At 31.0% G+C, this 14,173-nt stretch overlaps 1 protein-coding gene across 9 annotated transcripts in view; it reads right to left on the bottom strand.

The window, feature by feature from the left end:
- Positions 1-2,530: 2,530 nt before the first annotated feature.
- The window catches only part of LOC107447690 (choline/ethanolamine transporter flvcr2a), a 42,625-nt gene continuing 30,982 nt past the window's right edge, over positions 2,531-14,173 (bottom strand). For all 9 annotated transcript variants that reach the window (XM_043054371.3, XM_043054370.3, XM_043054376.3 and 6 more), the window contains 5 exons: positions 11,512-11,615; positions 11,307-11,417; positions 9,157-9,262; positions 7,371-7,482; positions 2,531-3,625 (listed from right to left, as the gene is read on the bottom strand). In XM_043054371.3, the coding sequence (XP_042910305.2) occupies positions 3,549-3,625; positions 7,371-7,482; positions 9,157-9,262; positions 11,307-11,417; positions 11,512-11,615 (510 nt within the window). In that variant the 3' untranslated portion in view covers positions 2,531-3,548. The remainder of the gene's footprint in view (positions 3,626-7,370; positions 7,483-9,156; positions 9,263-11,306; positions 11,418-11,511; positions 11,616-14,173) is intronic.

Below are 14,173 nucleotides of genomic sequence, written 5' to 3' on the forward strand. Positions count from 1 at the left end.
AGCAGCCGAAATAACCTATTTTTTACTCAAGTAAAGAATATTTCTACATTTACAGAAAAATAAGTTCAAGGTTGTTGAATCATAATATCGCTAACTTGAACCACAATTTGGTGCAATCTTGATAATTCGTTTCCGTTCAAGTTAAACCATAGTATCGTGTAATAAAGATAATGAACTATAATTTGATTCATATTCGAAACACATTTGCGTTTGCAGCAAATCTAAACAATGTTATGTTTTACTACATTCTGAATTTTTTGACAGTGTACAACAGGGGTGTCAAACTCGCGGCCCGCGGGCCGCATGCGGCCCGAGATGAACATTTTTGTGGCCCAGTCAACATATCCGAAGCAAAGTAAAAATAAAACAGAAATGTGAATTACAAACGAAACCAGCATATAAAATTATAATATACTTTATTTATAAACTATACGGATCATTTTAAATCGTACGCGTGAAAATGTAAAATTCTAATTGACTGAAATGGAGACCGTTTCACACTAAGCTATCAATTAGATAGTACATATTCTGGTTTATCCTACTATAGCGAGGTACGTTGGTTATCTTGCTCCAAGGTTCTCAAACAATTCTGGGATTTAAAAGAAGAAATGTGTAAGTTTTTACAAACTAAAATTCAAGATACAAGCTTGTTCTCCGATCAAATATGGTTGCAAGATTCATCTTTTAAGGCTGATATAACCAAACACTTATCCGATTTAAATTTATTGTTACAAGGCAAGGATCAGATCATTAGGAACATGTTTGACATAATTAAAGCGTTCAAATGTAAACTATTTCTTTGGGAAAGGCAACTGAAAAATGAAGATTTAACGCACTTCCCAACGTGAAACAAGAACATATCTTGTTTAGATGATACTGCATCGTATCAAAAATACGCAGAAAGATTTTTTAAATCTTAGAACAGAATTTGAAACAAGGTTTAAAGATTTTAATTCTTTGGGAGACAAATTTTGTTTGTTTTCTTCGATTTTCTCAATAAATATAGACTCAGTACCCAGTTACATGCAAATGGAAATGATTGAGATTCAGTGCAACTCAAATTTGAAAGAAAAAGTCATTGAAATGGGTGTGCCTGAGTTTTACGAATATTTACCGGCGAGGTTTGAAAAGACTCAAAAATTCGCAAATAAAATTATTTCCATATTTGGAAGTACTTATCAGTGAGAGCAATTATTTTCTGTTATGAATGGAACTAAATCTCCTGTACGAAACCGTATTAATGACGCTCACGTTTGGTCAATTTTGAAAATAGTCTCGGCCAATAAAATTTTTCCCGAAATAAAAAAGATAGTAGCAGAGAAGAGATGTCAAATATCAGGACGTAAATAATAATTTAACTTTATATATGTTTATTACAATTCAAAATAAAAATATTTGTTTTCTATGAACATAGATTTTTGTTTTTGCGCCCCACCTAAAGTTTGGCCCAAGTTAGCTTTTGAGTTTGACACCTCTGGTGTACAGCTTAAAAAATTATTTTTTCCTCTTCAATTCAGTTTGAAAATTTAGCTTTTGATATTATTTGACCATAAAATTGTTACTTAAAAGGTATAATTATCACTTGAGCGAGTTTACCTTGCATAAGTGGAATTGAGTCTCACGACTTCGAAATAACCCAATTATATTTAAACTTTTCTATTTTTTTTTCATTGGGCAGTTCTTAATTAAAAGCAGTTTTGTTATTTTCAGTTTATAATATGTGAAGTTTATCAAAGCTAAATAATATTTTTATTCCAACAAGTTTTATACTTGTAACAGGTGTTGGGCACTAAAATATTTCGAATCGGTAAGGCGCTGGGACCATGTCCGAGAATTCGTGGGTTCGAACCCCGCCGGCCGAAGACTCCCCGTGTACTATAGTGTCGAGTAGCAAAAGTTCTCCATGTTCCCATAACAAATAATACCTCTGGGGGTACTGGATTGGAGATCGATCGTTCTCTGATTCAGGTCAAAATTACGATCTGTGGATGAAAGAATGGATGTATGAATGGGTCCGCCCTATAAATGGGTGCCACGCATGGTGTGGCAGAAGTCGAATTCTGGGCCATTGATGGCGCCACTGAAAAACAAGAAACGCACACTCTGCCTTAAATTTGCTCGGTTGTAAGCAGGCTTTCCCGTGTGGCAAGTGGTATTAGAAACAACACTTCTCAGACAAGCTGGTACCCATCGATCTGCAGCTGGGTAAACTTCAAGTGGCAACTGGGAATCGAACTCTCGTCCTTTATATTGATTGTTCAGTGACTTAACCATTGAGTCATTGCAGCTTTCTGTGTAACTTATTACTTATTTCGGAAATTTGCCAAGATTTGATGCCCACCTTCTCATATCATCTACTAAAATCAGTGTCATTTACTAAATTGTTTCAAAATTGTAGTTTTCAAATAATCTTTTAGAAAACCTGATTATAGTTTTTTTTATTTTCTGAAACACATTGTATGGTATGATTTCAACAATAAAAACCATCTTCCTACGTGTCTTAATATAAAGGTAAAATACAACGAAAACATTTAAGTAAACTTTTAAATAAATAAAAGCTCTATAAACTTTAATAAACTTTAGATGAACAATACAATTTTAGAAGGTTACATTCATAAAATTTTGCAAACTTCTAATTAAACAAAGATGGTTGAGGTCTGTCTTTCAAATATTATAAGAATCAATAAATTATTTTAAAAACCTTTTACACATTACAGTATCTTGAGCAGATTGATTTAAATATAGCAGAAAATTTTTACTTGTACTCAATGTTTCAAAAATAAAATACAAATACATTACATTTCTTCTAACTCTTTGAAATTAAATATTACTTACAATGTAATATGTACTTTATGCATGTAAACTGATAAAAGTTAGTTAATTGAAAAACACTTTGAAATAAAACTCTTATAAATAATGGTAATTCCAAAACTCTTATAGATAAATCGTGGTAATTCCAAAATTTCAAAGATTTTTGTCAAAATGAACTGATATTTTAATGCATGTTACATTCTAAAAATATTTAAAACCAAGGTAAGGGATTTAAAACCAAATTTTCAAGAATCACACTTTTTTTTCACTCTTAATTAACAATGCAGAACAGCAACTATAACAATATAAGAATTATTTTACAAAATTATTAAATATTCAACTAAATTAAACATATTTTCATGTCTTTTACATGTATTTTTTATATGGCACACAGTTCTATACATGACTAGTTAATGACAATATAAATGTACAAATCTGATAAATAATATGGATAAAGTAAAGCTGCATCAATAGTTTTTTGTTGTTAAAAAAATGTTAGTTTTCGAAACATCTAAAAAAAATTAAAAAAGTCGTACAGAAATTGACATGAACAATTAACTCACATCTAAAACTCTTCAATTCAAAAATAGCGATTTTAAAACATTAAATTTCGTATAAACACATTGAAAAATGCTATCACATATGCATCATAATTAATGCATGTAACTAGGAAATTCTCAGTCATGAAAAATGAAAAACTAATAAAATGTGAAATGATATGTTATTTATCCATAATTTCATTCTAAACTTTTTGACCGAGGCTTCAATTCATCAAACGCTGCATTTGTTCTTCGTAAGTTGCATTTCATACAAACTGAAAGACAAAGAAATAAATTTATATAAAGAATATTATTTGAAAAATATACTGTTACAATATAAGCATTCTTATTACTAGTTTAAGACTAACTCTTAACAAATCTATGCCACCACAGAAAAAGCACGGGTACTTGAGGAGGTAACACACAAAAGATGCACATCAACGTCAGTGTAAGTCTTTCCCGCAGATGTTACGTTGTTTTTTTCAGGTGCATGACAGTAAAGCAATTTTCAGTTTCAAAGAAAAATAATTTCTGCGAAAAACTGAACTAACTACATTATGTTCAAGAGCAAACAGTGCACACGTGTCATCGTTGCATGTGTTGTTATGGCGACCGCTGCTATTTAATAATTTTTGGAATTCCATTTTTCTTATTAGATTCATTATGCACTGGACGCCCGGTGGCGGAGTAGTAGCGCTCCGCGCTCCCGTGCCACAGGTCCTGGGTTCGATCTTCGGGGCCAGGCAAGGTTGACTCAACCTTTCATCCCTTCAGTGGGTCGAAAAATGAGTACCAAGCACGTTTGGTAACTAAACACTGGGGGTTCCTCGTTCGGCTGAGCACCTAACTGGAACATCTGCGCTTGCACTCCAGAGCCCAAGGTCAAGAAAACTGAAATGGGCACAGTAGGCCTTGGCCCTCTATGGGCTGTCGAGCACTGAGTTTAGTTTTTTTATATTATACATTGAATGGGATACCTGCAAGCAACCTAGTGTGGGTATCTCTATTCAGATTGGTTGTTGAAACGCGGCATTTGTTTACGTTAGAAACAGTTCTTTCTATTCTATTTCAAGTTAGCCAAACCCGTCAAGTATCAATTTCCTTAATTGACACATTCTATATTCTTTCACAAAGATTTAAATTCTTTCACTACATTTCTTATATTTCTTATTTAACACAAAGACAGGCATGAAGCAATGTAGAACATAAACTAATTATGTATCGAAGTTGCCAGATACACAAAACAAAAATATACCATGATTACAGTAGAATACATAAACAAATAATAAATCTAAGAAGTAGAAGAGAAAGAATTATATTTCAACAAATTTTAGATGCTATACGGCATTGTATTTAATTAACGTCGTGTTAGTTAACATTCCAACTTTTGTGCAGAAACTTAGCTCTACTTTAACACGCCATTTTGTTTATAAACAATCAGCTTTGGCGTCATAGGTCACATGTGAGGGTATCAGTGATCTTCCTCTTCTTAAAATGCAAGTACTCAATTGCGGGACCTGAGAGATCCGATAAAATACTACTAAAATTGTCAATAAAGAAAATTTCCTCAGTTGAACGATGTTTTCTCAATACTGAGTCAGTTATTTCAACTTTATTACAAACTCAGGAAACTAACATCCATTTTATTAAGAAACTTTAATAAAAATCAGATTTTTTTCACATTACTGAAAAGTTGTTCTTCATTGCATAATGAATTCAATAAAAAAAAAGGAATTCTAAAAATTAGTCAATAACAGCGGTCACCATAGCAACGCATGCAATGACGATGCGTACTCACTGTTTGCTCTTGAACAACTTAAATTTATTCACTTTCTAATATATTATGTCAATTATATTACGCCAATTACGGGTGATTATATTATGTCAGGATGATTAATCCCTTTATTAAATAGACATTTCTCAAATTTGATTGGTTGTGAATAAACTCATTTTGTTACTCACCTCTTTCCTCATTTGTATCAATGCCGTGTATATGTCGACAAAAATCATTTTATTATCTCTCTTATTTAATTAAAATTACATAATTAATATAAATTATATAATTAATTAGTTATAAATGCTAGAAAGTAAATTTAAAATACTTCTAAGCCATTACACCTTTATACACACAATCAAACATTTCAAAACTCCAATCGTTATATTTTATTAATCACTATTTAGCCTAAATATTTCACTTCTTAAAAATACATAATATTTTCTACATACTCTTAAAAATGTTTCTATAGTACTCCAGCAAATATTGCAACGTTTTGTTGAAGCATTTTATTTTGGTTAAAATTAGGAACTTTTTAAGACTTTTTAACTGATTACACAATAAATTATCAGAAGAGAAATATTTATGATAAATATTTATGATTAAATTTCGCAATAATGTCTCTTCAGTAGATCCATGTGGTATCACACCCTCCAAAGTTTCGAAAACTGGATGTTAGTAAAATAACCGATGAGCTTATTAAAAAGGGGAATAGATATAAAGAATTAATTTTTATAGAGATTTGCTTAATCTTTACATATTAATATATTAATTCAATCTCTAATGTATGGATGGCGCCAAAATATTTATTACAATTGGATGTTTCAAAAACGTGAATGAAAAGCTTCAGCAGTGCTTTCAAATAAAAAAGTTTGAGACATTTTTATGCATACCCTCGATGATCTGCTTGCCCCTGCGAGCACACCTGACTAATTTTATCTGGTTTTATTTTTAAACTTTCGGCTTTTAGGTTTTCTGGTTTTAAATTTCTGCTTTTAGGATTTTACTCCGGCACTTGCCGTTTCCATGACTTTATTCTCCCCTTAAACTGGCATCTTCCTTATACATAGGACATTCAAAATGAAATCTTGCTCTTGGTCAAGTTCAGCACCCTCTGTCTTACCTGGGGTCATCTTTGAGTGTTATCACCTCAGTGAAACTTTGGTTTACCTTAGAACATTTTAATCTTAGAGGCACTTAGCCTTGAAAGGGAGACACTTGAACTTTTAGTCGACTATTTTATTTATTCTATTGGGCTTATTTTAGTCCTTTTATTTTTAATGTGATTTTTCATATTTTACCATTTGATGTTTTACTTGACCTTACTTTTATATGTTTTTACCTGTATTTTTGACACTTTTATTGTCGGTTGATTTTATCCACTTTGATGTTTTAAGCACTTTTAATCTTTATTCTGTTTTATTTTACTTTTTCGATTTTGGGATTTATCCTATGTGTTTTAATCTTTTTAATTTAGTACTTTCACTTTTCTGTAGTTTGGTAGTGTTTAGTCACGTGCAAACGGGTGAAACCCTTATCCGCAAACTCCTTCGGAGGTAGGTCGGTTACTATTGGTCTTATGCATTACTAACGTTTTTTTTTATTTTGTTTTGTTATGTTATAAGGATTTTTGTGGAGGAAATTTAATATAAGAGGAAAAATTGCTAACAACTTCTGGTATTGAAACTACACGAACGAGAGTGAACTACTACACACTGAAATAAATAAGAGATGTGGCTTGAAAATTTTTCAAAAATTGTAAAGTAAATATTCCCGCAACAGCCCGTAGTGGTTCAGGAAGGTTAAGGCACCGCATTTTTTTTTAACCACCTGCAAAAATTATAGAATTCATAATTTTTTTTCTAATGTTTTCACTTCCATAGATTTTTGATTACAAGTAGAAAATAAATGTAAAAAAAAAAAAAATAAATACTGTTCATTTCGGGAGTTAAAAAACCTGTATAGCGTTTATAACCTCTATAGACATTTAATATCTAATGATACCAACAGCAAAGGCTGTATAATACAACTTATAATACTAGACTGCAACTAAATAGGAAAAACAAATCTATTTAGTTTTCATGTAAAACTTATTTTACACATAATTTTCTAAGTTTGAAAAGAAAAACATTATTAGAACAATTTTACTAGGTAAAGCAATATAATTTTTTAAAAAAAACTCAAAACTCTCTAAATAAGGAATTTTTACTTCAAAATACATAAATAAATAAAAAGAAATACTTTACCTATTATAATTAATCCTAAAAGCAAGCTACTAGAGAATAAAATATTCGAATAGAAGTCATTATAATTCTGTAGCAACGAAGAGGCAGCGTGAGTGAAAAGTATGCTGAAAATCTAAAATAAAGAAATGAATTATTTGAAATTAATGTATGCTGTTAATTAGTATAAATGTTAATTAAAATAAACTGTGAAGGATATTAAACTATAAAAAAATCGGACAATTAAGAAAGTAAGTAAAGTTAAACAAGATTAAGGTGAAAAAAACGCATAAAGCGAGCTTATAACTCGAAGCTATCTGAAAAAGAAACTACGACAGCAGTTTCGGAGGATGTCAAGTGGCGAGCAAAAAGAACCACCAAGTTTTCAAAAATAATTTCGAAATTACTTTAATTCTCTCTGCATAATAATATTGAAAGCTAACGTGTACCAAGCTTTTTCTGCGGATTTCTTTACAAAATCCGCCTTATATGTGTCATGGAAATTTATTTTTGGAAAAAGTTGATGTATTTACCATTAATTGAAGAAGTTGATTGATGCATTTTCCATTTCTCACAATGATATAGGATAGCAATTGCATATTGACACTGCTTAATGAAAAATTAAATATAAATAATGAAAATGTTTTGCATTTTTAAATATGGAGCTCCAAATTAAAGAGGAATCTAATTATTGGATCTAATTATCTAATCTAATTATTGGATCTTCACGTTTTAGGACTTAATCTTTTGGTTCAAAGGAGTGACCTAAAATATGCTATTTAATTACTGCTGACAATATTTTAAGTAACGAAACTAGATACAAAAAGATACTTTCGCTGAATAAATGTACCTTTTTCTTGACGTATTCGAATTTTTGACACCCTAATGTAGGGGCAGCCACAATCTGGGATAAATAGTCCCAATAGTATGGTCAGGAGGGTCGTCCAAATTTTGGACCCCTTAATATTAAATTTACTTTTCGTGTTTCGCTATATCACGAGAAACTCTTAAAGCTACATGAAAAAATTTTACACACAATTATAAAACTTGTTCATCCAATGATAATTCTATGCAAAATATAACTTTTAGTAAATATTTATAATTTTTTATTATTTAATTTGACAACAGTCGAAAAATTTTTGAATTGTAAGGAATACAATTTCTTACATCATTTTAAAGATCACAATGTTAAATGGTAGAGTTCAAAATTTGGGCAAAATTTGCTTAATAGTTCCTGAGAAGTTGAATTTTGAAAAATTCTTATTTTTTAAATTTAATTTCTCATGAACTATTTATCTGATTTCGCTTTGATTTTATATTTTGCCATTTAAAATTACATTTGTAAAAATTTCAGACAGATGTAAAAATTTTACGCCTTACAATTCAAAAAATTTTCGATTATAATTAAATAAAGTAATAAAAAATAATAAATATTTACTAAAATTTATATTTTGCATGGAATATTCTTCAGATAAACAAATTTCCTAATTACGTTAAAAAAAATTTCTATTCGTGCTTAAAACGTTCTTGAGATATGGCGAAATATGCAAAAAGTAAAATTAACATTAAGGGGTTCAAACTTTGGATCGCTTTCCTAACCAAACTATTAGGACCATACTTCTCAGATTGTGGCCACTCCCAGATTGTGGCCCAGTAAATACACCTTCTACATCTAGACTCCTTTATTAAAAACTTAAAATGTAACCATGAGGGAAAAATACTAATATACATTTAAACCACTTTCTAAGAAGATATAACATCAAAAGAAGCAATCTGAAACAGTAATAAAAATTTATGGCAATAGAGTTACCTGTGTTGATGCATTGAGCAAGCTTCCTGACATGGCTTCAGGCTCTGGATAGGTTATTTCAGCTCCAAAATCAAATCCCGCTGGCAAATACCCAGTCATGAACAAACTGCAAGATTAAAGAAAAAATAAGCTTTCTAAAATATTTTATTAGAATTATTTTTTCTGAAAAGAATTTTCTGAATTTCTTTTTTTTTTTTTGTTTTGTTGAAATCAGCATTTTAAATTATGTATAAAAATTTTGGTAATCCGTCCTGTCTAATACTCAACAAACGGGAAATCTAATTCGTTTGACCATTACAGTCCTCGAGAGGAACCCTGGGCAAAAAAATTCCATAGACATAATGTAAACCAGTCCCCCAAGGTTTGATGCGATCCCTGAGAATAAAGGAAAAAACAATATTTATGGGCACAACAGAAGAGGTTCTGGAAATGGGTTTGCACCCTCCTCTACTTTTAATCACAACTAGGGTTAGGGGAAGGGTTGCCGAGAAGAAAAAAAGTTATATCTTTCATTTATCGTCGGTTTGTTCTGCATTTTTACACTATTGATAAACAGTACTGTACTATTATTTAAGATATTTCTTTGAGAAAATATTTATATCAACCATGTTGATTAAATCTGCTAACGCATTTTGACATAGAAAAAAGAATAAAATGGTAATTGAATGGAGGCAGTGTGCCCAAAAATAAGCGCAGAATTGTCCAACAACTCGTTCACAAATGAGGTATCTCCTGACTGTAATTTTGCTTCTTATGCGCATGCAATGGATCTTAAGGGGTCACAGTACCCTTACAACATTTTTTTTTAAATAAAGGTATAATCACGCATTTTGTGCATGCCTTATATGCTCATTTAACTTATAATCAATGATTTATCGTCAAAAAATAGTCAAACTGTTTAATTTTTTTTTTTAATTTGAAGAAAAAAATTGAAAAATTCAAAATGTTTAAATCTTTAAGGCTTTTTTATTTTAATATATTTTCAACAAAAAAATTTCTCAGTGCTTACAATATCTATCTTAACAATTTTGAGCATTCATTTGTTGATAAATCAATTAGAACATTTTTTATGGATAATTTTGTAAAAAAGTAGAAAAAAAAGTTAAAAATTCCTGCTAGGTATATATGACATGCTATAAAAATTGCAAAACCCCATTAAGTGCTTATTCCATGCATGGTTAAAATAAGTGTACTTAAGATATACTTAAGACAAAAAAAGCTTACTTCAAAGCTTTATCTCAAATAGAAAAATTCCTTAGGGATTTAATTGAGATTAAAATGCAGAATTATCATCTATGAGAAAAAGCACTTAAAAGTATGTCTGCTGATCAAGCTTCTGTATTAGGGCAATCTAAAATCATAACTTTTTAAAAATTGCAGCTAAACAGATGATTTTTTTCAGTACATTTGAAATAGTTTGAAGTTTTATTATAAGCTATAAAAAAATATCCATATTTTGGTCATTTTTGGGGACTGTGATCCCTTAATATGCTAAAGCTACGCCAAATCTGAGTATGTTGCTCACCCTGTAGCTTTTTTTTAAAGATTAAATTAGCATACCTCACTGAGCAGTTTCAAGCATTAATTAAGCATTTGAAAAGCTGAACTTTTTCTTTCCCGAGTTCGCAAGACACTAATAATCCATTGTTTTTTTATAATAATGAATTATTTTTCGAAAGAATAAGATGTGAAATATCTACATGAACTAGGTTTTTAAAAGTGTATAGATTAATTATTATAAAGTTTTCCATAATTTCCTTAATATATGTCCTCACAATCTTTGTTCAAAGCGTTTTAAAAATAAAACATAACAGAGTCATAAATTGATCAAATTTTAATATTTAAAAAAAGTTTCGGAAATTCGACATGCTTTACACAAAAAAAATCAAGTTCAAGTATCAAAACTGGTTTCATTGTATGAGAAATCTAGCATATGTTTCTAATAATCACTTTTTATTGTCTGCTCCAACAATAAAACGCGCTTTGATACTTAAAATCCAGCATTGCTCGATGAAAAATCGACCAATTTTGATTTTAAAAAATTTCCATGATTATACAAGCAATAAAGTAAACTCTTTGACTTGATTGTTTGCATAACTTCGAACATATTGAATAAAAGAAAATCTTCAAATTAAAAAACAAATACTTACCCGAGAAATGATAGGAATACATATTGTATCCAAATATGTTCAAGTTTAATTAAGAAAGTGTAACCCAGCATGAGAAGGAAGCTTACGGTAAATACCAACACAGAAATTTCTCTGAAAAACATGAAATATTTAAAAAAAATATTATGCTTTAGACATTTTTAATGAAATGAAATGTTAATATTGAATAAAAAAAAATCAGACTCACTTGTATTTGTGGGTTCTGTCAAGAAATATCCCTAGAAGCACTGATCCTATCATTCCCGCAAAAACCATAATTGCACCCATCCGCCCAGCGTCCACTTCATCACCCTACGGGTAAATAAAAACTCATTTCAGATTTTACAAGAACACAAAATATGCAACGAGTCGCCTGTGTAATTTTTGCTCTGATTATTGAATTTTCACATGCATATAATTATGGTGTTGAGCGCAAGTTACATAATTAGTGCTAAATTTTATTTAAGTTACTGAAAGAGACACAAAAACGTACTTTTTCAGAATAACCATGCCTTTTTTTCAATGGTTTTGGTTTTTTCACCAACTAGTAGCCGCAAATAAGAAACTATAGTTCCATGTACAACTTTTTACATTTTAAAGGGTGTAAATTTTTAATGAGTGGCTGGGTGGCGCAGTTGCCTTGTCGTCGGCCTTCTGAGCTCAAGTCTGCGGGTTCGATCCCCGGCCCAGACACCGGATTTTCGGGATACAGAAAATCCTCAGCTGCCATGTCGTATGATTATGCGGCATGTAAAAGATCCCTGGAGTGCCTTATTGACTCTTGGCATTAAAAACTCTTGGCTATTGGCAAAATTAAATTCCTAGTGCACTTTAGCATCCAAATAAAGTCTCTGAGCTGCCATCCAGTGTGGCAGAAACTAGATGTTCAAATTAACATAACCAACGGTATTTCACCTATTGTGGTGGTCATGAAAGAGTGGATACCACCTCTGGAGAACGCACTAGGTCTGCTTATGGGCAAGACTGAATGTGCAGCTCATTGGAAATAAAAAAATATTTTAATGAAAAAAAATACAAAATTTAAACGAAATTAGACGAATTTTAAGTGATAAATTTTTTTGAAAAATCATATTTTTAAACTTTCACTTCTCAAAAACTATTCGACCGATTTCGCTCAAACTTTTTTTTTCATTTAAAATTACATAGTTGAAAAAACGTAGAAATTTGCATAGTATAAATAATGTTAAAAAAATAGTGTAAAACATTTTTGCATGGAATTGTTTGAATAATTTCATTTCATAATTGTACGCAAAAAAATTACGATAGACTTAAAAAGTTCCCGAAATGCAGCGGAATACACAAAAAGTGAATTGGAAGAAGGAAGTGTTTCCTCAGACCCACACGCTTCGAGTTAATACGTACTAAAGAGTACGTATATCTACTAATAGTGGATGTAAAACGAGGGTACCCAATGGCATTCGCGTCCATGAGATAATGGGCCGCTTGAGTCTGAAAGGCTCGTTGCACAATTGATACCATTGGCTAAAAAGAGAGAATTGCTCAATCACATATATGTGAACTATAATGCATCTACCATTACAATGATTCAATTCACTGGTATATAATATATGTTAACTCAATTCTATCAGGAGGTACCTTTAGATTGATGACGGTTGACATGGTCGGCAGCCTAGCCCTAAATTGGTAACTTTCGGGCGTAATCTGAACACGCCTACCTCAACAGAAACGCCCACTTCGATATGAAGAAGCCTATTTTGGATGGAACGCAGTAAACAGTTAACTTGCTATTTGTGGTTGTGACATAATTCTCCTCACGCTGTTGCTACTCATTCTCGATCACACGCAACGGGGACCTGTACACTCTCAACTTCTAATTATAACATAGGAGAGACCACGCACACAACCGGGATCTTAATACAGCTCTCCCGGCGTGTCACAAAACAGTAATGAATCAACTAGTTATATCCATGCATCGAATTCTATCCCAGATAAAATTCTGTTGAGGGACTATTGTAGCGTAGTTACCACTACAATTATTCGATTCCAATTAACTAGTATATAAACACATGTTAACTCGGTTCTACCAGGAGGTACCTTTTGATATAAGACGGTTGACATTGTCGGTAGCATAGCCCCACAAATCACAGTCCTGAAGGAGTTAAAGGACGTGAACTCCAAATAGTTAATATCTTACACTCATTGAATTGAATTTAAGAAATTTTCATTGAATTGAATTTAAGAAATTTCTTTTGATGCTTTTTCATAAATTTCTATAACCATTTAACTTCAAAAATCAAAAACAGTTTTACATTCATGGAAATCAAAAAGTTCGTGATCATTAGAAATTCATTAGAAAGGAACTCACATTTAATTTTATGCTATTTATAAATAGTTTATATTATGTATAATGAAAGCCAATGAAATATTTTAGAATTTATTTCAGCTGCCATTTTGATTTCATTTCATTTGTTAGTATCAGATGAAAATTAAACTAATAGGCCATTAGTTAGGACTTTGAAAAACTCCTTGGTTATAATCTAGGGCCAAAAGTGCACTCCTTTCCCGAAGTTTTGATTAGAGATCAGATTATGGTAATAATCACCCGGTGTCCGTACTACTCTCCCCAACTTCCTTGAACTGCGAATATTTCAGGTTCATAAACTACAAATAAAATTAAATTTTAATTTAACTCTGTTTCATAGAGTATTTATACATTTACCAACAGTCTTTTGAACAACTTTTCAAATAGTTCTCAGTCTGTAGTCTCAACTGAAAAAATTATTATTTTAAAGTATTCCAATAATTTATAAACAAACTATATAAAGTTGAATTCAAAACCACCACTAATTATAGGCAGAAGATGGAAATACTACTTCATGAAATAATTA

Source organism: Parasteatoda tepidariorum, chromosome 6 (genome assembly GCF_982258835.1).
Source record: "Parasteatoda tepidariorum strain Cologne lab strain chromosome 6, Ptep-v5.0, whole genome shotgun sequence".
NCBI classification, from domain to species: domain Eukaryota; kingdom Metazoa; phylum Arthropoda; class Arachnida; order Araneae; family Theridiidae; genus Parasteatoda; species Parasteatoda tepidariorum.